This window comes from Symphodus melops (genome assembly GCF_947650265.1).
Source record: "Symphodus melops genome assembly, chromosome: 14".
Lineage (NCBI taxonomy): Eukaryota > Metazoa > Chordata > Actinopteri > Labriformes > Labridae > Symphodus > Symphodus melops.
In genome coordinates, this window is record NC_136704.1 from 16,902,159 (window position 1) to 16,923,221 (window position 21,063).

Genomic DNA, 21,063 nt, shown 5'->3' on the forward strand with positions numbered 1-21,063 from the left:
CCTCCTTTCCTTATGTGACGGGGTCCTGTGTGTGCTGTTCGTAGTCGTGTTGGTGTGCAGAGTTGACTTTGAACAGCTGACTGGAAATGCTGCGAGCTGCGTCTTTAACAGCCTGAAAGACAAGCTGCACGTTACTTAACCTAAAACAAAACTAAAAAACAAACATGAATTTTGTCGGATCTCGTCTCTCCATCGGCAACTTCGTTGGTTCGTCTCTTAAATATTCTTGAAATATGGGTTGTCTTCCTGATTACTTGTCCCTTCCTCTTGTTACTTCAATTAGTTATGTTATTTGCTTCTATTTCAGTTTGATCTTTTTATGATTTTGGACATGTATTTGTCTTTTCAGCTGTGCTCTTGTTGACAGATAACCTGGAGGTAGTTCCTGTATTGTGAAACTGCATTTTTATGCAGCTTTAGTCTGAAGTTTGACTGAAATCTCGTTGTTTTATTATTGTTATTTTTGCTTTATTTCTACCAACCACGCCCCTCATCTATATTAATGGTGGTTCAACCATCATTATTGTAAATGTCATGATGTCTTGAGTAATTTCTGTCATCATAAATCACGTTGTTGAAGCATCTCAGCTATGATGAGCTTTTCTTAAAAGACATGATGATACAGTAAATTGAACCTTGTTGCTTCCTGAATGAAGCCACAGAGCGCCTATGATAGATAGATAGATAGATAGATACTTTATTGATCCCGAGGGAAATTCAAGATCCAGAGAGGAGTATTTAGAAATCTTTCAGCACATCAACAATCCCGACATGATATAACGTTTAATCTTTAGTTGCAGCCACAATTAATTTATGTATCCCATGTTCTCAAGTATATATGCATGTTACATTCCAACAGGTCAGCGGTGCAGACAGGTATCTGAAACATGGAGCCTCAGAGGGATGTGTAATAAACCACAGGAGACCAAAGCAGAGCCTCCAGCTGCAGCCCCAGCACATGGTAGAGTTTGAGTTTGTTGGTAGACACGTCCTTTTTTATCTTTGTCTCATACATGCAATAAAAAACTAAACACAATCCATAACAACTACTGAAATGTACCACCACCAGTTCGCTCTTTTAACCTCATTCCTGAATCGCCTAATGATGTTTAATTTATATTTGTCTCTAAATTTATCCTTTTTGTTGCTTAGAATTATTGTTGGTTATTTATATAAACAGACACATTCACATATGGACTGTTAGATGATTCGGTACACAGATCACTTGTTGCCACAGCGAGTGTGTGAAAGTTTTCTTAAGTCCCCCAAAGGGAGGAGAGCCACAGGAAGAGGGGTCACAGTTTAGGCTGATGGAGCTGACGACTGGGGCTTGTGAAACTAAACCTCTTTGCCTGTTTTTGTTTGAAAGATGTCAATAAGTGAAGTCAAACTCTGTTTGTTTGTTCTTACATGCAGCATCCCGTGCGAGTTTCAGAGTCCCAGGCTACAAGCCCTCTGAGCTGGACAGGAAGATACTGCTCTGGTCTGGACGATTTAAGTCAGCAGACCAGATACCAGAACTTGTGTCGTAAGTAGCCTCTTCCTGTTTATACCGGAGCCTGGAGAACACTCTGGCTGATTGGTTCCTTGCCTGATGTAGTTAAGATGCATCACAAGAACAGAGCTAGCTATAAGTGGATGTTGCTGTGGCTCACTGATGCTCCAAAACAGTCACAGTTCAAAACAAGGCATCTGTGTGGCTGGAGGTAATTATTGCTGTTTCTGACATCAGGGTGGAGCAGTTGATCTTCTCCAGAGATTAAAAAAAAATTAAAAAAAAATCTGGTTGTTGTCACACTATGAACTGCAGGCCTCTCGCACTCAGTGCACTAAGTCTCCATTAAAATCAATGATTGTAATTTGTGTTGACGTAACAGGCTGAGCTGAGCATGAATAGATGAACTTAACACAGGAACATATATCACTGCAGAGACATGTTTCTACCAGTGTTTTTATTTATGTCATTAATCTGGCTACAATGGTTTTTGTGCACCTGCCACAGGTTTGAGATGATCGACGCTGCCAGAAACAAAGTCAGAGTGAAGGCCTGCTATGTGATGATGGGAGTCACCATTGGAGCCTGTCTGGTGATGGTTTTCCTGGGCAAACGGGTGAGTGACAGAAGAAGACCAGAGGGTGTACTTTAAAACAGGATTCATAAGTCAGCTGTGTATGTTGAGCCTACTCCAGAGTCTCTGTTTATTTGTATTTTTTACATGTAAATAAGTATACTGGAGTGTTAATTAAGTAGTGGAGAAGAGGTAGGTTTAAATAAGGTTATGCTTCATGCTACTCCTTTTCAGACATGTTGGGTTCATATTAATATTGTTTTCATTATTCATTTCATTTCATTTGTTTGTTTTACTTTATTGTGCTACTTGCACATGTCCAAAACACATTTCAGAATCAGAGTTCAAGAAGGTGGCTCCTTCTTTTTGCTTGGATTGATCACCATGGTAACTTACTCTGCAACCGCTTTAAGTTCAGAGTTTATCTTGTCGTAAGAGCAATGCTCTTTAATAATACATCTTTACTGAGAGATTCTCTACGTGAAAATGGGGTGCCCTGATTGACATTTTTTGAACGTTTACATGACTTGTTTGCTACACCAATAAAGACCACACTTGTTTTCTTATTTGTACGAGAAGTTTTTTTTTTTTTACTTAAGTAGGCAGATGTGATTGCTCCTGTTTGTACCTCGTCTACCTTTGTGTATTTTGCTGCTGCCTGGTTAAATAAATTTTTAAAAAAAAGGCCAGGGTTAACAGAGATAGTTGATGTTTTGTGGTGCACTTAAACCACTAAAAATGATTTTGGCAAAAAGAACTGTTTTGAGTCAAAATGTCGTGTTTACAGCTCTTTCTTACCTTGAAACAAATTTACAGACGATGTGACAACATAATTTTAGTGATCTTATTCATGATTTGACTTTTTGTGTTGCAGGCTGCAGGTAGGCACGAGTCCCTGACAGGACAAAACATGGAGAAAAAGGCCAGATGGAGGGAGGAACTACAGAGAGAGAAGGAGGCTGCCCTGGCTCTGTCTGAGAAGGCCCAGTGATGGAGGGCAACAACACAAGTGCACCATTTCCCCTAAAAAAAAAAAACACCAGGCCGCTAGTGACCCTGTCCTCACTGTATTTATCACAACCTCTGAGCTCGCTCCTCCCGCCCTGGATGGCGAGCTCTGCTACATCAGAGCAGCTGATTCTTGGTAGAATTAAAATCTGAAGATTGACCTTAACAAACACAAGTGGAATATAGAATCATTTAGAAAGTCTGATATACGGTTGAATCTTTTCAGCGGATGCATTGAAGTTCTGAAGTGAGATGTTTTGGAGGGGAACAGAAACACTTGAGTGTAACATTTTAAGAGGGAATATTCAAACATAATAGAACCTGGTGCTGTGACGGAGCTGTAAGGATTTTGATTCTTTTTTTTTTTTTTTTTCAAGTGCAATACTTACATCCAAACAAGAATCTCAACTCCCATTAGGAATCAACAATGTCATTGATGTTTCCTGTAAACATTCAAAACCCACCTGTTGAGCTGCCTCAGGTAGCACTCTACACACGTTTGCCTCACATGAGGCGGGGCTCTCAATGATCTCCTCTTTCTGAGGGGAACATAAAGTGAAGCAGATAGGATCCATCCATACTACAGTCTGTCAGGACCGTCATCATGTCATTAAAATGTTTTTTTCCTTAACTGATGTGAGGCCTATTTTGTATATAGTGAACCCCCCCCCAAAAAAGTCCAATAAAGTCAAGTTTCAGAACTCTGTTTGTTTGACTCACCTGGTTTGGTTTCATTTTACCTGCAGGTTTTAAGATTAGGATCCTTGATGTTGAGGAGTGTGTGATGCAGTGAGGGGCTGAAAGGACGTTTTAAAGGCCAGTTTGATACTGGATTAATCATGACGGATTTCAAAACAAACAAAATGAGGGACTTCACAAATGTCTGAATTGATTTATCTGTCGGGTTTCCTTTTCGGGTTTTGAAAGTTTACAAAATAAGAATTTGACATTTTGACCCAGGCTTCTAAAAACGTTCATTTGCCGTCTTTAATTTGTAAATCAAGTGTGAAACCAGCTGTAATCACTTCTTCAGTTGCGTTTGGATGTCCTGATAAAGGAATTACTTACCGGCAGCTTCAACCCTGTAAAGTCACAACAATGAAACTGATTCATTTACACTGTGGTTCATGAAACGGCTTTTATGCAAATGGCATAACGGGACAGCTGCACAAACTCAGTACAACAAACAGTAATTAACATGTAGAGCTGGTCATCTTTTTGAGATTCGGACAAAAGATAAGCGAAAGAGAACTTTGTAAACAAACATTCAGTTTTCCATTAGCTAAGGTGACCACCAGTATTTTCAAGTTTGTATCTGGGATTTAGTTGAAATTATTTGGAAGAATTTCTGGAGGACAATGGCACCATCAGCAACATGACAGATGCTAACCCCAACTAAGAAAAGAACATGTTTTAAAAAAAGACCCAGACTTCATACCCAATAGCTCAAATATGTTTCGATGATTTGGCATGATCAGATTGGAAAATCCTACATGAACGCCTGTTGGAAAGTCATGTTTTAGACTGCTAACAGTTTAACGGCCAGTTTTCCAGAAAAGTCTTATTTACTTTGTCACAATAAAGTTCTTCTAGCTTTGCTGAGGCAGAATGAGCTTCTGATTGTTTTTAGTGTGCTAACAGTTTCAGTCCACAATCTGCTTAAATCCCTTCGTAAGAAGGGTCGACTCGTGAAGGGATCGTTGTCATACCAGGATGGGAGCGAGGATTCCGACCACGCCTCTTTACGCCTCGCTTCCTGAGGAGGGAAGAGCTGCGTCGTCAACCAATTAAATAGTCAAATGTAAAAACTACGGTATATACTCCGAGAGCATGTGTCAGTCTTGAACTAAAGTGCTGCAAATGAAATGAAAATATGGAAAGATAATAAAAATTCCCCGCTCGTCTACCGCCGGACAGATTCCAGGGTTAAAATAAGTCTGTGTGGTCTCGTCCAAGTCTGTCTAATTGTCTCAGTGCAAGGGAAGACTCCAATTCCCATTGTTCCATGGGGTTATTATTCACATCACACAAGAGGCAGGAGGCAGTCTCAACTCTTCAGGATGGAGCCTGTGCAGGTGGAGAGTCCCGTTGCTGGATAAAGGAATGCATGATATGAGATTCCCGGAGGAACATGAGCAGCCTCATTTGCCACCAACAAGCTCCACCTCTCCGTCATTTACCTAATTTGTCCATCCACGGTCACTTGTAGAATAAGTCGAAGAGCAGGAGAGGTCGATTCAACCTCCTGTTTTTGAGTAATTTCAGTGCCTTTTGTTGAGGTCAGTTGGGTCCTTTGGGGTGGAACTCCCATGGTCAAACGTGTTGTCAGCGCCTCGTGGCCAGTCCAGTGCTAAGGTAAGATCATTCTTCTTTGTGTTTGTGGGCGGTGGGGGGGAAAGGAGGTCAAAATCACGTCCACGTTTGTCTGTCTTGCCAGTCATAAATGCTTCAATCAGACGAGCAGTGCAGTCTTACAAACTTCCAATTAATCAGAGAGACGGATCCTACGGGGACACGGAGAGGAGGAGATAACCCGGAGAGTGAGGAAAGGTCGGCGTTACGTAAAACTCTGCTAGTTAGAGATGCTGGGGCCGTAACAGGTAGGTGGAGTTCAGGCGCAGAGCAGAGGTGATCTTGGCCTGAAACTGAATGATGTGGGGGGGGGAACCTTCACAAACTGGCTGACAGGACTGCAGAACGTGACCCACGCTGGAGCTACCCACGCACACGTGCTCCTGTGATGTTACATTTTTCATAATCATGATTAGTGATTAAATTGATCTCTCTGACGATGAGAAGGGGAGTAAGGAAGGAAGGAAGGAAGGAAGGAAGGAAGGAGGGGAGCCGAGGGTCTTCCTTGTCGTCGCGACCCTTAATGACTGCAGTGGGCAGAGGGTGAGAGAAATGAGCTGAGGTGAGGATGAAGATGGAGCGAGGGAGGGAGGGAGGGAGGGAGGGAGGATCGAGTATTATAGCTGGAAGCCTTCCATCGGAGCCTCGCACTGCTGGAAGAGGAACTGCTGCTGCTGCAGGTCGACGGCGGGGGCCAGAGACGGGTCCTCGTCCTCCGTGTTAAAGTAGCGCTCGATCAAGTCGAAGGCTTTCTGGTAGATTTCCTGGTTCTCGTGGCCCTGCAGAAACTCCAGCTTGTCCAGACCTGAGAAAGAGGAAGAAATGTATCATGTTCACCATCAAGCCTATTGATTATTAACTGCCAGCAACAGAAGTCATTCATCAACGGTGTATTTACCCAGCTGAAACATCTAAAGCACATTGGTGAATCAGGTGTGTAGATGAAGAAGCATTAATGTAATCTTTAGAATTGTGTCCATTACACTAACCATAGGCTTCTTCAATGAGTGCACAGTAGGGGTTGATGCCTCCGCCCCTCTTGGCCTCGAGTTCTCCCAGTCGTAGGATGTTCTCGATGCCATTCAGAGCCACCTGAACTATCTTCGAGTCCATAAGTGTGAGCAGGTCACACAGAGGCTTTATACAGCCCAGCTCCACTAGGTGCCTGCAGAGAGCAACACACACACACACACACACACACACAGACACAAAAGCAACCATGTGAAGGCATATAATGGTTTTTGTGCTCGCCCATGGTTTAAATCGTAAAAGACACACTTGCGTGAAATGATCAAACTAAAGCGCAGTCACTGAGACAGCAAATGGAGCTTTTGTCATATCAATGCCAGTGTGTTTAAGAGAAACCATGTGTGTCCCATTAGCTTACCTAATTTGCTCAGCAGAGCCCCCTGAGGTGGCATTAGTAATAGCCCAGGCTGCCTCCTTTCTTGTGCGAAACTCTGCTACCTGCAGGATATTGATGAGAGGAGGCAGCAGACCTGCATCTATCACCATCTACAAAGAGAGAAAATATGATTAAAAAAAGGTTAAAAAAATAAAACCACTTCCAGATGAATACCCTTCACACTGACGTACAGTGCACGCACCTGTATTTGTGCTCGGTTTCCAGCGGTGATGTTGGAGATGGTCCAGCAGGCTTCCTTCTTGATGGACTCCTTTGGGCTGCTCAGGAGGTGAAGGAGGGACTGCAGTGCAGAGCAGTTTAAAATCACCTAGGCGGGGACACAAAACACAAAGACAGATTTATGTTGAAGTATTGAGTGACCGCCTTCAAAGGTAGCAGGTGTGTGCATTCACTGCTTTTACCTGTGTCTGTAGATCATCTCCAGTGACTATGTTTCCCACAGCTCGCAGTGCAGGAGAAACCACTTTATAATCAGTGTGCCTAGAAGAATACAAGAGTTGTAATGTTGTTATGTTCAACTGCTAAGATCTTGTTTCAGAACCCTGAAATGGATACAGATACAAAAGGTTTTTTCTTTAAGTGTCAGACACAAATATTTGTTCAATCTTTCTCTCTGCTCTTCACTTACTTCTGACTTGATGGAGTTCTTTACATGAAGTCCCTGACTTTTTCTTTTCATGCATTTTTGGAACTTGAATAATGAATGGATATTTTCAGTAATAGAACGCACGTAACCGTCCATGTGAAAACGGCTCATGCTACACAATTACAAGTGTGTCTGATATAGCCAAAGTCTTACATGAGTAACTCCACCAGCCTGCGACAGACTCCTGAGTCAATAACTGCCTGGATTTTGTCATTTGGGCCATCGGACAGGTAAGACAGCGCCCAGCATGCATCTGCCAGGATGTCCGTGTCATTAACAAACAGCAGCCAGGACAGGACACTGAGACATGGGGACACCTGGAGAACAGAACAGGACAAAGAAATTTAGAGGGAAAGCTTTTCCAGTTAAGACATAACCAACTTCATAGAGAGATTATAGACCTGCTTAATGTGAGATTAGGATACACTTGAGCAGTTTGAGAAGGGTGTTGTTGCCATAGCGATATGTTTAGCTTGGACATTTACCTTAGCAAAGTCTGGAGGTGGGTTCTTTCCTCTGCACAGGTTTGAGAGCGCCCACACTGCATTCCTCATCATCGTTAGACGATTCTGTTTGGCCAACAACCTGCAGAAGGACAAAATATGTTACTCCTTATTCTTTAAGTGCTATAAGAAGATGTAGGAGAAAGTGGAGGAAAGTGTGAGTCTGTACTTACTGCACCAGAGATGGCAGGATGTTGCAGTCTATGACAAAGTCTCTGCATTCTGTGCTGTCTCCGGCTATGTTCCCCAAAGCCCAAACTGCCTGATGGGACAACCAATAAATCAGGTCAGCTTTAATCAACCAGGGAGGTTAACAAAGTGAATGTTATTATTTACGTGAATGTAATACTGAGAAGTTTAAGCGACTGTCTGTGGGAAATGACGATCAGTCGGACAGCATCCTCCTCACCTGTTCTTGTACGTCTTCAAAATCTGAGCAGAGCATCTCTATGAAAATGGGCACAGCTCCTGCCTGGATTACCACGCGAGTCTGATGCGATGTTCCTGATGCGATGTTGGTCAAAACCCACGCAGCCTCAAACTACATCAAGAGTCAAAAATGGACGTTTATGACACATTTATAATGTTGGGTTACATTTAACAGCAATCGATGGTTTTCACCGGAACTAAACACAAAAGCATTTGAAGCTCATTACTAATGCACAAAAACCAAAGTGCAGTAAATCAAAGCAGCTTCAAGGCTCTTTTGCGGTGTAAGCATCTGCACACCTGCACTACTACTGAAGAAAAGTACCTGCAATGTGCAGTTTTCTCTCCTCTTAAGGAACTCTACGAAGCGCTCCACCACACCTGGAGTGGCAATGACTTCATCAATGGGTGGGTTGGGCTCTGTTTAAGAGAGAAGGGAGGTGAAAAAAACTAATATTAAATAATTATACTGAAATATATTTTACAGCATTTTCTTATCAATCGACAAAGAATTACTCAACTAATAATAATAATAATTTTTAAAAAAAGGCAAACCATCAAAAAAAAAAAAAAAATCAAGCTCAAAGAGGAGAAAAGAATCTGTGAGGAATAATATGTCTTGTATCGTTCCCCTACCTTTAGAAAGGAGCTTCCTAAAGCGCTGAGTGCCTATTAGTTGCTGCTCAGGGGTGCTAGAGAATATCATCTGAGTCATATCCTCAGAGATCACCCCACCCTGTACAGCAAAGAGAGAGAGATGTATTCATATGTGAAGAAGATGGATAGCAGATTTGTTTTTATTAGTACCACAGACCAGATTGGTGAATGTAACTCTTCTCACCATGAGTGGGTCAATGTTGTTCGCTTGGGACTCCAGGTAGCCACTGTCGGCCATCCCATCTTCGTCAGGGAGGCCATCGTCCTCCACTGTGGCAACATTCCTCCTCTTGAAAAGCTGTAATTGAATACAATTCAGATAAACAGGATTTTGGCCCAGGTACATTCACTAAGTAGTCAGAATACCTTAACGGTATTTTAAAGGAGATCAAAATGATTTCTTGAACACTCGTCTAACCTGTTCATCCTTCTTCTGTTTGCGGAGCTGTAGGCCTTCCTCTTCCCTCCGTCTTCTCATCTCATCTGTGTTGAGGGACTTGTTCTTGTAGCTCTTGAGTCGAGCATTGTCCTTACCCTGACTCATTGTGCAGCCTGTGTAGGACACATAGGAACATCACAAGATATGTAAACAGACCAAGGTTGGATAAGTCCCCCAACCTGAAGCAGACACCTTTATTAATAAGATGTAAATTAATAATAAAGACCAACAGCTTAAGATAGATAGATAGATAAATAGATAGATAGATAGATAGATAGATAGATTAGGTCATCTATTCTCTGCGTGTCATTGATGAGAAAACCCAAGTCTTACTATGGAGGGTAACTATGTTAATACTAAAACATTTCATGCATTATATTAACCTTAATAAAGCAACATCTTGAGGATATTAGCTAGCTGGTTAGCTTTCTTCCTCTTGACACTGCGTGATTGACAACCAAGAAACAGTGTTATCTCTTGAAGCAGAGTTTTGCAAGCACCATGTATTTACAAATAATCAAATCACAAGACAATATCAGGTTAATTCAGCACAAGTCCCCATTAAGATAAAACTAAGTCAGCGAGCAAGCTAATGTCACAGTCCGCCGTTAGCATAGCCGAATTAGCTAACGTTAGCTCTAAATGTAACGATAAAGTTATCTAATACGACTGTCTAATGTATTACAAATACTGCGAACAGTATTGTGTTAATAATATACTCATTAAAAAAGAGTTAAAGTGTATAAACTCTGTACATAAAAACAACATTTACTGACCTGTCAAATTTGGCTCAATAATCCCCTTATTCGCTAGGCCAGCCGTCGCCGGTACGGTAGTGCGCATGCGTGATATTTGACGCACCCCCCCACACCACCACACAACCTCTCCCGCACCCCGCCCCACCCACGCGACTCCTCTGCGTTGTAAATACCGAGGAAATCATCATTTAAAACATTATGTATACACACTATCAGTCTAACACTTTCAGCATTGTTTTTAAATATATATTTGCTTCCAATAAACCAACGTGCTCTGGTTGGAGTTCTTGTTTATAAGCTGTGCCCATACGCACTGCACACAGCGACAAAAACAAACAGTGATTACAGTATTACATGGAGTCAAAGAGTCACAGTCCCCATGATAACTTAAGGGAGGCTTTAATGCAGCCGTCGGCTCCTCAGAAAAAAAAGGCTTGTGCCAGGTGTGAGGTTGAATTTAAACTTTTAACAATGATACAGTTTGGAGAGGAGACGCTCCGGCGCCAGCGGTCACCAGGTGGGTCGACTGACAAGTAGTCTAATGTGAGAGGTGACTAACACAGCCAACAGAGAACGATACAGAAAGAAGAGAAAGATACAGAAAATATATAGAAAAAATATATATGTACACACACACACATAAAAGTAAAATAGATTTACAATAAGAGAGAAAATATAACAGCAAGCTGTAGGCTATCGGCCTATAGGCTTTATGTAAACAGTTTCATTTTACCTTGAAAAAACGAGAGAGAGAGAGAGAGAGAGAGAGAGAGATGATTATTGTTGACAGTCAGTAATGAACTTTGCATGACCCATGTTGAGCTATTCAGGGCATAACAGGTGCACTACCTGCAGCATTTTAAAACCAACGTTTTTTTTGTGTACAATGCCAAAACACAAACACAGACCATGAATACACTTTCAAGTTATCAGTTTTGCTTAAAGTGTATTTATTCAGTTATTAAGTTGTAATGTATCATTTAAAAGCAGTTGCAGTGTTTTGAGTGATGGTACTGTAGGTCAATAGAGATTTTCTGTAACCTAATCCAATAACAAACAAAACACGGGTACAGCAACATGTCTTTTAGTTTAACACTAAATTCTTTCTATGGAAAATGGATGGGCTAGGCAAATTTATTTATAAAGCACCATTCATAGAAGCAATTCAGAAATGCTGCATCTCAAAAAAAATTCTAAAGAAATACGACATAAAACAATAATCCGCACTAAATTGTAAAATAAAAAATGCATGATCCCAAGCAAATAAATAAATGTGATAGTACTAACCCTAAAAATAAAGACAATGAAATGAAGAGATAAAAACAACGAATACCAAATGGAGAGGTTTTTTATTTTTTTTTAATCTAGCAGAGGTCACAAACTGGGTCATATCAAAGCCCAACTCCAGATTACAGACTCCTTCGATAAAAGGAGACCCTCAAAAACTGCTACAATACCATTAATTCACTGCAGACACCTGCCATCAACTTGTCTACTGTCTGAGCCAAACATTGTTGCGCAAGTCTTTTTCAGCCATCTATAAATATGAGAAGCCCTCCAGGAGAAGCACAAACCGACTATTTCAAAATATGAAAACTATGGAAAAAGAAATCCGAAGCTCTTTCACTTCCAACCGGGACTGCTTTGACATGTGGCACGACTACATGAACCTGGGCAGGCTGCTGGAGACACTGTGTGCAAACCAAGAGGGGGACCACAGAGGCACCGAGGGGCCAAAGACAGACAGAGGAGAACCGTGCCGCATCCAAACCACTCGGCTGGAGGAGTGCACGAGCCCCACAAGGACGAGCTCAGTCAGCAGCCTTTCGGACACGAGCTGTAGCGGTGGGACCTCGTCCTCGGATTACTGCCGTTTTTGCAAGCAAAACGGAGAGACTGTACGCGTTTACCGCTCCCACAGACTGAAGGCGGAGGATGGCAAAGTCAGCTGCCCGATCCTCCGGAGCTACACCTGCCCAATCTGTGAGGCCACCGGCGACCACGCGCACACGCGCCGCTACTGTCCTCGCGCGCAGGGGAAGGAGGCGCTACTGATAAGAGAATACAGGTTCTGGTAACGAACTCAGAGACTAAGGACGAGTCTGTATATAATTGCCATGTGTTCGTGTTTACATAGTCTTTGTTTTCTGGTTTCTCAAAGTGTAGCCTACACACGTGCAGTAACAAAATAAATGTTGTGTTTGTTGTGCGTTTGTGTTTGCGTTAAGAGGCTGCAGGCTACAAAGGTGATTAACCTGCATAGTTTTAATTCCCATCTGTCGAACGTTAAAAACACAAATGTAAAAAAAAAAAAAACTATGTTAAAAAACAAAACAAATTGTGAAACCAGCTTCTGTTAGGCTGTACCTATCAATAATAAATATGGAGAAAGTTAAAGATGTGGTCTTGTTTGTTTTAAGAAACATAGGAAACGAGGAAAATTGTCTTCTTTTTTTAATCTTAAAGCTACTTTTGAGAAATATTCCAAGCTAGTTTTGACACTACTAAATTATTAAAAGAATGTGATGATCCACAAAACATTTAAACCTAAACATGCCTTATTGATCTTTTTCCACAGATAGGCTTTTTATTTTCAAAACCTTTACAGCCTTTGTGATCCACCTTTTTTAAACATGTTGCTGATATAAAATTCAAACTTGGCAATTAATTTGAACAAATCCATGAAATGTCTCAATTTCAACATTTTGATATTTGCAATTTCTTCAATTAAATGGGATTTCAGTGTTTTTCAAATCATCTGTTTTCATTGACATTTTACAAATCTTCCCAACCTTGCAAACATGGTTGTAGATGGGAAATGTAATCTATCACATTAGTGCTCTAAATACTTTATCATATGAAATGTAAAATAAGGTGTTAGCATGTATCTGCTAAACAAAAAGTTATGGAGGGAAAACATTTCAAAAGCATCATATTTTGCAAAACTATAGCACTAAGTTAATTTTCAAAAATACACAGATGAAGACATATAACTGCTTCATTACACAACATAAGCAAGGTGGGATGGGAATCAGTTGGACAGCATTTTATAACTCATTATATCATGACTATAAAAGATCAATCCTGCACACCCCCTCAGTTACAAAAGCATTGAACAATGTGACAATCTGCTGTTACCAAACATCATTAAACAATAACTACACTGAGAGCAAGTTACTCTCGCTTATGTTATGAGAGAAATATAACAGGTGTAAAATAATGTTGTAGTTACCTTATTTATAATGTCCAATATTTACAGAGTGAGATATTCTCAGGTCTAAATATGTTACCTACCTAGAAGTAAAATAGAGTAAAATGAATGTGGTAACTGTATCTCAGGTTTAGTGGTAGCATAATCATTCATATCCTCTGTCCAGGGTGTGGTTAAGGTAAAAAAAAAAAAAAAAAAGCTGTAACAAGCCTTACATTTTTTTTATAATAGGTTCATAGATTCATAGAGTCTCTGTAGTGTTTGGTCTACACAATCTTTAAGCAGGTTTTTAATGGTTGGAAAATGTTAAACTTTAAAGTAATGGACAGACACATACACATACGTACCATACAGTGCTGTAAGACACGAGAATTCCAGAAATAAAAAAAGAAGAATTTGTCTACTTGCCCCAAAACAATCTCAGCCAGCAGAGGAAAAAAAAAGTCCTTTGCCGATATATTCAATGCGGTCTCTCAGACAACAGACACCCAAATTCTTTTTCATTACACATTTGTGAACATTAGATGGTAAACCAAACACAATTCCCTCTGTTTTCTTTTTAGACGTGTGTATTTTCATCTCACACCTCACTCTTCTATTATAAAATCTAGAGAAGTGACCTTCATTATTTAACTCAGATAAATCATATGAGGCTGCAATTGGCTATATCATAAAAGAAAACAACAAAGGTCATGTCTGTCAGTTACAAAAACTGAATGATAAAGTTGTGTTACCAAACACGTCCGCAAAGTCTAGCTGTTATATCAATGTTTACAATTAAACAACGCACTTATAAAGCAGATGATTATTAACCAATAGGATAACGAAGGAAACATCTGCTTGCTGTTATGGCATACACGTATGTACACGTGCTGAGGAGTCATAAAAGCCTCAGTGTTACTCAAGCAGCTTTAATTGATGCAATACAAGTCTCTCCTCGACCCTGGGCTGGTTTACTTTTTCACTGCTCCTGTCCTTTTTCACACACAACGCACGGTAGGTGAAAAGTGTCCTTATTCATGCTTAAAATCCTGCCAAATATTACATATGTCAAAAACTGCTAATATTTTACATTTGTTTATATTTTGCAATACTTTTGTACTTTTCAGGTAACTTTTCCAAGATGGCAAAACACAAAATTAGCCTTGTGGTTGCACTTGTGATGGCACTTCTTTTATTCATCGTCACCATGGTGTTCACTGGTCTGGCAGCATCTGGAAAAAGTTAGTTCTGGTGTTGTAACGATATGTTCTGTAAGATTGAATGATTGAACCTACTGTAAAGCTGTGAGAATACTACCCGATTTGTGAACCTCACAAGTTTATTAAGTTAACTTTTGTCAGAATGTTGCTGACATAATTCATGTGATTTTTCCATTTTTTCCCCCCTCAGCTCCGTTTTTGAACACAACGGGTGATGTTTCAGACACATTTGTGACCATGATCACACCATCAGGATGGACCTTTACCATATGGGGGATCATCTACACCTTCCTGGCTTTGGTGTTGGCCTATGCCATCTCTGGCATTTTCAGAAAGTAAGTCACTCTTTCTGATACTATTAAAATGTGCACTCATAAAGAATGGTTATTTTAGATGGTAATGCTTCGCTGAAGTTAAATACCCGATCTCCATCTCTCTTTAGGAACGCCTATGGCTACGTGTACTGCAGCCCTGCAGTTTTGTCGCATGGATTTTACCTGGCCTGGTGCTGCAATCTCATTTTCAACATCACATGGTTGTTCCTGTGGGACAGAACGTAAGACAGAACTATTTCTCTACCTGCTATCTCAATCAACTAAAATGAATGTGAAGTTATTTTGATAGTCTTGGCTTAATCTGTAGTGTCTTAACCCCAAGTCTCACAGTGGCACCTTGAATTGTATTTTATAGTAGAGGCTGTTTGAGACTGAATGTATCATATGTTCTGCAGGCAGAAACTATACATAATTATATATTTTTTCTTTAAAGGATAATGCCTGCTGGTCTGCTTCTCCTCATCCTCGTTGCGTTGAGTAATTACGCCATGATTCTCTTATCATGCCACGGCCTCCACAGCTACGGACCCTGGCTCAGCAAATATCACAAAGTAGACCTGTGGCTACATCGTGTGTTGGTCAGTATCACAGCTCAAATATATGCTCACCTGCAACCTCGTCAGCTGCCTCATTCTCCTTCTTTCTAAAAGACATTCCACATATATCATACAGTATCATCTTAACAATTTTTGTTGTCTGTCATGCAGGTCCAGAATGGTATTGCCATATATGCAACATGGACAACCATTGCTTCCCACGTTAATCTGACTATTGTGTTGGTGGATAGTGCAAACATGTCCCAATCGGATGCAGCCATTGTTGCACTCTCTGTTTTGACTGTGTTGCTGTTGGTGTGGTAAGTGTATATTAGAGGGAAACAAATAAACAATTTTTGTTGAAAGAAGTTCATAAAATAAGGTTATTTCTGTTTGTGTTTGATCTGTTACAGGTTTATTCTGGAAAACTCTGTCCTGGACAAACATGTGAGGTACATTCTCTCCATTTACCCGTCTGCGATCTGGGCTCTGACGGGGGTGTTTGATGAAAACTATTCGGCTGCTTTTCCTTCTCCCACTGACAAATTCATTGGTGAGAAACTACAAAGAAACAATCACATTTACAACACAATCGTCACACAGGAAGTTATACCTAAATTCAGGACACATGGTATGCACACTAACTTTTTGATATTTTGTCTCCTCTGAAGTTTCTCTGTTGGCCATCGCCTGTGTCCTGTTTGCTGCTCGTTTGGTTTTGGTGATCTGGAGGCACATCAAAAAACCATATTATAAAGACGTCGACCCAGATGACATGTCACCAATGGAGATCGCTAACGGGCTTAAAAACATTTTTAAGTAACAATGATGAAAATCATTATTTCTTATCATATTGTCTTACATATTATTTCTGTATGATGTATTTCTAATGCTTTGTAAATATTATGCCTTTTCCTTTGGTGAACCTACAAAAGTGATCAAAGAGACAGAACTATTTCTCTACCTGATAATGCCAACATGTCATTGCATGTTTTGTTCTACTTACTGAAAATAAATGGGTTTATTTTGTAAAATCATTTTGTGAGTAATTTAAGGAACATAAAAGATAACCAATAAACAAAACACAACAAAACAAATCAACTGATCAATAATGTCCTTGTTGAGTCTCTTGTGATGCATGGTGTCAACTACATAATGAACGCCTAATATAAATTCATTATCATTAATTATGTGCAGTACGTTAGTATAAATACCCCTGAAATATTTCCACTTGTTGTCATGTTGCCACAGAAAAATTATCATTATTTTTTAAAATTATTATGGGGTTGTAAGGCATTATGGACTAAAACAAAATATTCCATAAGATTTGTGAAATGCAGTTACAATAAAATACAATATGCGATTCATTGCACCTTGATTCTGATTATATCACGATAAAGCGATTTTTCTATAAGACAATCGTATATATACATGGTATAAAAAAATAAATTTAAAAAAATCAGTGTTGTAAACCTTGCTGCACCGCAGCCCTGCCAGCACAAATAGGAGAGGGAATGGTCAATTTTCTTATTTTTTTTCAATTTTTTATTTTTCTACTTGCTGGTAACTAAAACCTAGGAATAATTTCAATTTAAAGAATTATATATCTTACACTGTCAGTTAAAGCTGTTGTGTTGTTTTAAAACAGTGTCACTGTGCATTAATCAGTGATATGCCCAAGTCCCTCTCCCTCCTCTTTACGTTCAACTAAAGGTTGAGTTCTGGACCTTGACCAGCAAAGCCCCAATCAAACAGTCATAAGAAACCGAAGACACCAGCAATAGCACATACTGCTTTTTTACTGTGAATAACAAATATATTTATTTAATGCATATATCAATTATTTGTTTTCTTTTCAAGACAAAGCTCAGATTTGCCCATCAAGAAACCACATTTAAGGCCTTTCATATCAAAGCATTGTTTCAAATGACCTTCAATGATGCAATGATTAGTCTACTTGTTAAAATAAACTAAGCTTTCAAACGTTGATGGATGCCTTTTTTTTAATTCCATGAAACCATTCATAGTTTGTTTTATGATTCACTTCACCGTAGTAGACATGTTTACAAGATAGCGGCGCACGTGACGCATGGAGTGGTCATAAAACTTTCTTGTTACACAACTAGCTTTTGTATAAAGTGCGCAGCGCCCTGTTCTGCTCACAGTTAATCTGATTTCTCACACCGGTGTCTGCAGAGAGAGGTATGTATGGTTTTACTTTATTAGTACTTTATCATATGAGAACATTTTTTTTGTTTTTTATTTGCTGCCATAATTATATAACCCTGGAGGACACGTGAACCTCCCTGAGGTTACTCAGGTGTACTTCAGTCAGTCTCTTCAGCTATTGAAATCCGAATTCTTTGAATTAAAAATCACACTTTTTATATATAGATAATGTGGGTAAAGGTAGTAGGGGGTTTTAAAATGCAGGTAAGTGAGGTGAGTGATGTAGAAAGAACAGGGGAGGTGTGTACTGAGCATGTACAGTAGGTAAAGTCAACATAAGCAGGTCAGACAGGTGAGGCTGTGGAGATGATGGAACAAGGCGTTTCTTTAAAAGTTGGTATTTTATAAAACATGTAAATGTAAAAATGTGTAAATGGCCTTTGTACCTTCTACATTGCTATCTCTACCTTGTGGTTGTCAGGTTCAAGTGCAGTTCATCACCACTGAAGCTGGAACTTTCTTAGGTGTTGAAATCTGCTTATTGAATGTCCTATTGTATGCATGTGTGAACTACAAAATCTTCAACACCTTTGCTTCATCTTCATTTTTTTTAAACAGTCAAACACAATGGCAAAACATGATCCTGGACGTATTGCTGCTATTGTGGTGTTTGTTGTCGGCTTTGTAATAAGTTTGGTGTTCAACGGGCTCTCTGTAGTTGGAATCGGTAAGTCAATTTTTTTTTTTTAGCCAAACTTCTCAAGGAATTTCAGTGCTATTGTAAATATCCCTTGTAAGGTTGTTGAGGAAACACTTTTCTGACTTATTATGAGACCCTTTCTTCCCTAGGTCCTTATAAAACCACCACAGCCAATGTGTCGGCTGTGTTTGACACACAGCTCACACCTTCAGGATGGACTTTCAACATCTGGAGCGTCATCTATGTGTGGCTGACGATCATGGTTATCTACATCGTCATAGGACTGTTCAGAAAGTAAGTAAAGAAACATGAACATATCGATAAACTTTCATAAAAGGTCCAACCAGATTGGAAACACAAATGCAAATAGTAATGGTGACTGTGATATTCCTTTTTAAAGTGCTAGACGTGGACCATACCCGTTATAATACTGCATATACTGAAACTTAAACCACCAGTTAGCAAGTACTTCCTTGAGACAGAAACCTTGAGCAGAACTGGAGTCATTGGTGTACAGCCATCTGCCAAAACAACCTCTTCTTGAAAAGTGGGATTAAAAGGAGACAGAGTTAATCAGCTGTGCTTCTTTCTTCTTGCAGGAACGGTTATGGCTACGTCTACTGCAGCCCTCCAGTGCTGCCTTACGGTTTCTTCATCAGCTGGTGCATCAATCTGTGTTTTAACATTGGATGGCTGATTGTTTGGGACAGAGGGTAAGAGTATACCTTCTACATTTGAAAGTTAATTTAAGATTAGATAACTAAAGACAAGACACAAGCGATTCGATATGAAATGTAACGATACAAAGCAACACAACATGAAACGATACAAAAGGATACAATAAAATAATATATAGTGACCCCCCCCCCCCCCAAAAAAAAAGTAAATACCAGTAAAGTGATATGTATTATGCAAGGCGTATTTCCTGATTTCAAGAATAAGAAAAAAAAGTGAAACTATTTCATACTGTGTTCTTTCATTGTGTTGAAATCATACACTGAAATGAGCCAATACATTAAATATGAAAACATGAAAAAGAAACTGTAAAGTCACGTTGTTCTAAAGGATCACGATACAGGTTGGTAATCTACCTGCTGGCCAATGATTCCTGCCTAACCGCTGCCGGTGTCTGTATCTGTAGGTGTGCTTCAGAGAGGCCTCTGTCTCAAGATGCCTCCCATAACCATAAGCCAAGAAACACATAGCAACACAAGTCTCTTAATTATTTCCATACATTTTCCAAAAAATCCTCCAAATGTTCACCATAACTAATACACATCATAACTTCTATGTTTTAAATTGTATATAATTAATTCAGTAAATGGATTCAAAATTAATAGAAATACTAAAATAAAAATGTATGCATAGGCTGCTTATATGACAAGTGCAGTTTTTTTCTCAAAGAGGGCATATGTAGGACAATGATAACCATGTGCGTGTTTTTGCTTCACTAAAGGATCATGATTGCTGCGTTTGTTTTTCTCATCTTGGTCATCTGCACAAACTACTCCATGATTTGCTTCATCTGCCATGGACTTCATGTTTATGGACCCTGGCTCAAGAAGTACCACAACGCAGACCTGTGGTGCTACCGTGTGATTGTTAGTATGAACAATCACAGAGCGGCTTTTGCTTGACTCACATTAAATTCTAGCTTATACCATGTGGCTGACTTTGTTTTAAGTATATAAACTCAGTGTGAATTTCTATTCGTAGGTCCAGAATGCTGTGATGATATACACAACATGGACAACAATTGCAACACTGATCAACCTGACCATAGTGCTGACTTATGATGCTGGGATGTCTCCAACGGATGCTGCCACCATCTCCTACTCTGTTCTGGCTGTTGTGCTGCTTGTGTGGTGTGTTCACTGAGCTTGGAAAATTATGTAACAGAGAATACATACAGGATCATCTGTGAGATTAAGAAATAATGTGTCTGTGCTGCGTGTTTTACAGGTTTGTATTGGAAAACCTGGTCCTGGACAAACACGTGCGCTACATCCTCGTCGTCTACCCTGTTGTGATCTGGGCGCTGAGTGGAAACCTGGACAAAAACTATGACGCAAAGTCACCAAGCCGCAATGGCGTCTTCATAGGTAGGACTGAGGGCAATTTATAATCTCTACCATAAATCAGTTTATAAACATTCAACCAAATAATTACTATCATTATGAATATCTGAAACATTACAGATGTGATGGCAGTTAACACTTTTAGCCTTTCATATATGAGTACATACATGAATATTTGTGACCACACACCTCTCTTTAATGAATGATTTTACTCTTTCAGTTGTGCTGCTGGCTCTAGCCTGTGTCCTGTTTGCCTTTCGGATAGTTATTGTGATTTGGAGGACCATCAAACAACCGCTGTACGAAGACGCCAGTCCTGAAGCCCTGGAACCAATGGAGAAGGCCGGAAAACAGAAAAAGATCTTCCGCTAATCATTTAATGACATTACAATCAGATACTGACACTTCGGAAATAACGTACAGTTTTTATTGCACCATTACCTTCTCCTTGGGAGGACAAATGTTAGATTTGGCAAATCTTGACAAATACTAATGAATAATTTCTGATTGTAAAGTATGATTGTAAGTTCACTTCAGCATATTAT

The 21,063-nt window shown here is 39.8% G+C and overlaps 5 protein-coding genes across 6 annotated transcripts; 4 read left to right on the forward strand and 1 right to left on the reverse strand.

Moving 5' to 3' along the window:
• The first annotated feature begins 7 nt into the window (after nt 1–7).
• Nucleotides 8–3,779, forward strand: fam162a (family with sequence similarity 162 member A). Its single transcript, XM_079361056.1, has 5 exons — nt 8–207; nt 860–961; nt 1,417–1,528; nt 2,003–2,111; nt 2,944–3,779. The coding sequence occupies exons 1-5, from the start codon at nt 165–167 to the stop codon at nt 3,058–3,060; spliced, it is 483 nt and encodes a 160-aa protein (XP_079217182.1). The 5' UTR covers nt 8–164; the 3' UTR covers nt 3,061–3,779.
• A 417-nt stretch (nt 3,780–4,196) lies between these two features.
• Nucleotides 4,197–10,412, reverse strand: kpna1 (karyopherin alpha 1 (importin alpha 5)). Its single transcript, XM_079361055.1, has 14 exons — nt 10,306–10,412; nt 9,509–9,642; nt 9,275–9,388; nt 9,070–9,169; nt 8,759–8,853; nt 8,414–8,545; nt 8,178–8,266; nt 7,987–8,086; nt 7,655–7,818; nt 7,257–7,335; nt 7,037–7,162; nt 6,817–6,944; nt 6,419–6,594; nt 4,197–6,234 (listed from the first exon to the last, which is right to left on the reverse strand). The coding sequence occupies exons 1-14, from the start codon at nt 10,370–10,372 to the stop codon at nt 6,047–6,049; spliced, it is 1,692 nt and encodes a 563-aa protein (XP_079217181.1). The 5' UTR covers nt 10,373–10,412; the 3' UTR covers nt 4,197–6,046.
• A 1,464-nt stretch (nt 10,413–11,876) lies between these two features.
• On the forward strand, nt 11,877–12,684 carry LOC306835321 (nanos homolog 2-like; the record flags this gene model as incomplete). The annotated part of the gene is made up of 1 exon (XM_079361789.1): nt 11,877–12,684. The coding sequence occupies one exon, from the start codon at nt 11,877–11,879 to the stop codon at nt 12,363–12,365; it is 489 nt and encodes a 162-aa protein (XP_079217915.1). The 3' UTR covers nt 12,366–12,684.
• Nucleotides 12,685–14,508: 1,824 nt separating this feature from the next.
• LOC306835372 (uncharacterized protein) lies at nt 14,509–16,668 on the forward strand. The gene is made up of 7 exons (XM_079361854.1): nt 14,509–14,721; nt 14,891–15,035; nt 15,143–15,256; nt 15,469–15,613; nt 15,743–15,891; nt 15,985–16,124; nt 16,243–16,668. The coding sequence occupies exons 1-7, from the start codon at nt 14,622–14,624 to the stop codon at nt 16,392–16,394; spliced, it is 945 nt and encodes a 314-aa protein (XP_079217980.1). The 5' UTR covers nt 14,509–14,621; the 3' UTR covers nt 16,395–16,668.
• Nucleotides 16,669–18,093: 1,425 nt separating this feature from the next.
• Nucleotides 18,094–20,902, forward strand: LOC306835102 (uncharacterized protein). Of its 2 annotated transcripts, XM_079361524.1 has the most exons (8): nt 18,094–18,264; nt 18,359–18,467; nt 18,590–18,734; nt 19,040–19,153; nt 19,897–20,041; nt 20,157–20,305; nt 20,403–20,542; nt 20,739–20,902. In XM_079361524.1, the coding sequence occupies exons 2-8, from the start codon at nt 18,368–18,370 to the stop codon at nt 20,888–20,890; spliced, it is 945 nt and encodes a 314-aa protein (XP_079217650.1). In that variant the 5' UTR covers nt 18,094–18,264; nt 18,359–18,367; the 3' UTR covers nt 20,891–20,902. The 2 variants fall into 2 exon arrangements, with proteins under 2 accessions (XP_079217650.1, XP_079217649.1); XM_079361523.1 differs by having other exon boundaries at nt 18,094–18,467.
• Nucleotides 20,903–21,063: the final 161 nt, after the last annotated feature.

Coding starts and splice junctions, on each gene's coding strand:
- fam162a (XM_079361056.1), top strand. CDS start 165: ATGAATTTTGTCGGATCTCGTCTCTCCATCGGCAACTTCGTTG. Junction 208..859: donor CTCCATCGGCAACTTCGTTG/GTTCGTCTCTTA, acceptor ACATTCCAACAG/GTCAGCGGTGCAGACAGGTA. Junction 2,112..2,943: donor TGGTTTTCCTGGGCAAACGG/GTGAGTGACAGA, acceptor TTTGTGTTGCAG/GCTGCAGGTAGGCACGAGTC.
- kpna1 (XM_079361055.1), bottom strand. CDS start 10,372: ATGCGCACTACCGTACCGGCGACGGCTGGCCTAGCGAATAAGGGGATT. Junction 8,854..9,069: donor TAGGAAGCTCCTTTCTAAAG/GTAGGGGAACGA, acceptor TCTCTTAAACAG/AGCCCAACCCACCCATTGAT. Junction 7,163..7,256: donor GAGATGATCTACAGACACAG/GTAAAAGCAGTG, acceptor GTCCCCGCCTAG/GTGATTTTAAACTGCTCTGC.
- LOC306835372 (XM_079361854.1), top strand. CDS start 14,622: ATGGCAAAACACAAAATTAGCCTTGTGGTTGCACTTGTGATGGCACTT. Junction 15,257..15,468: donor TTGTTCCTGTGGGACAGAAC/GTAAGACAGAAC, acceptor TTTTCTTTAAAG/GATAATGCCTGCTGGTCTGC. Junction 15,892..15,984: donor ACTGTGTTGCTGTTGGTGTG/GTAAGTGTATAT, acceptor GATCTGTTACAG/GTTTATTCTGGAAAACTCTG.
- LOC306835102 (XM_079361523.1), top strand. CDS start 18,302: ATGTGTGAACTACAAAATCTTCAACACCTTTGCTTCATCTTCATTTTT. Junction 20,042..20,156: donor TGTGGTGCTACCGTGTGATT/GTTAGTATGAAC, acceptor TTCTATTCGTAG/GTCCAGAATGCTGTGATGAT. Junction 20,543..20,738: donor CCGCAATGGCGTCTTCATAG/GTAGGACTGAGG, acceptor TTACTCTTTCAG/TTGTGCTGCTGGCTCTAGCC.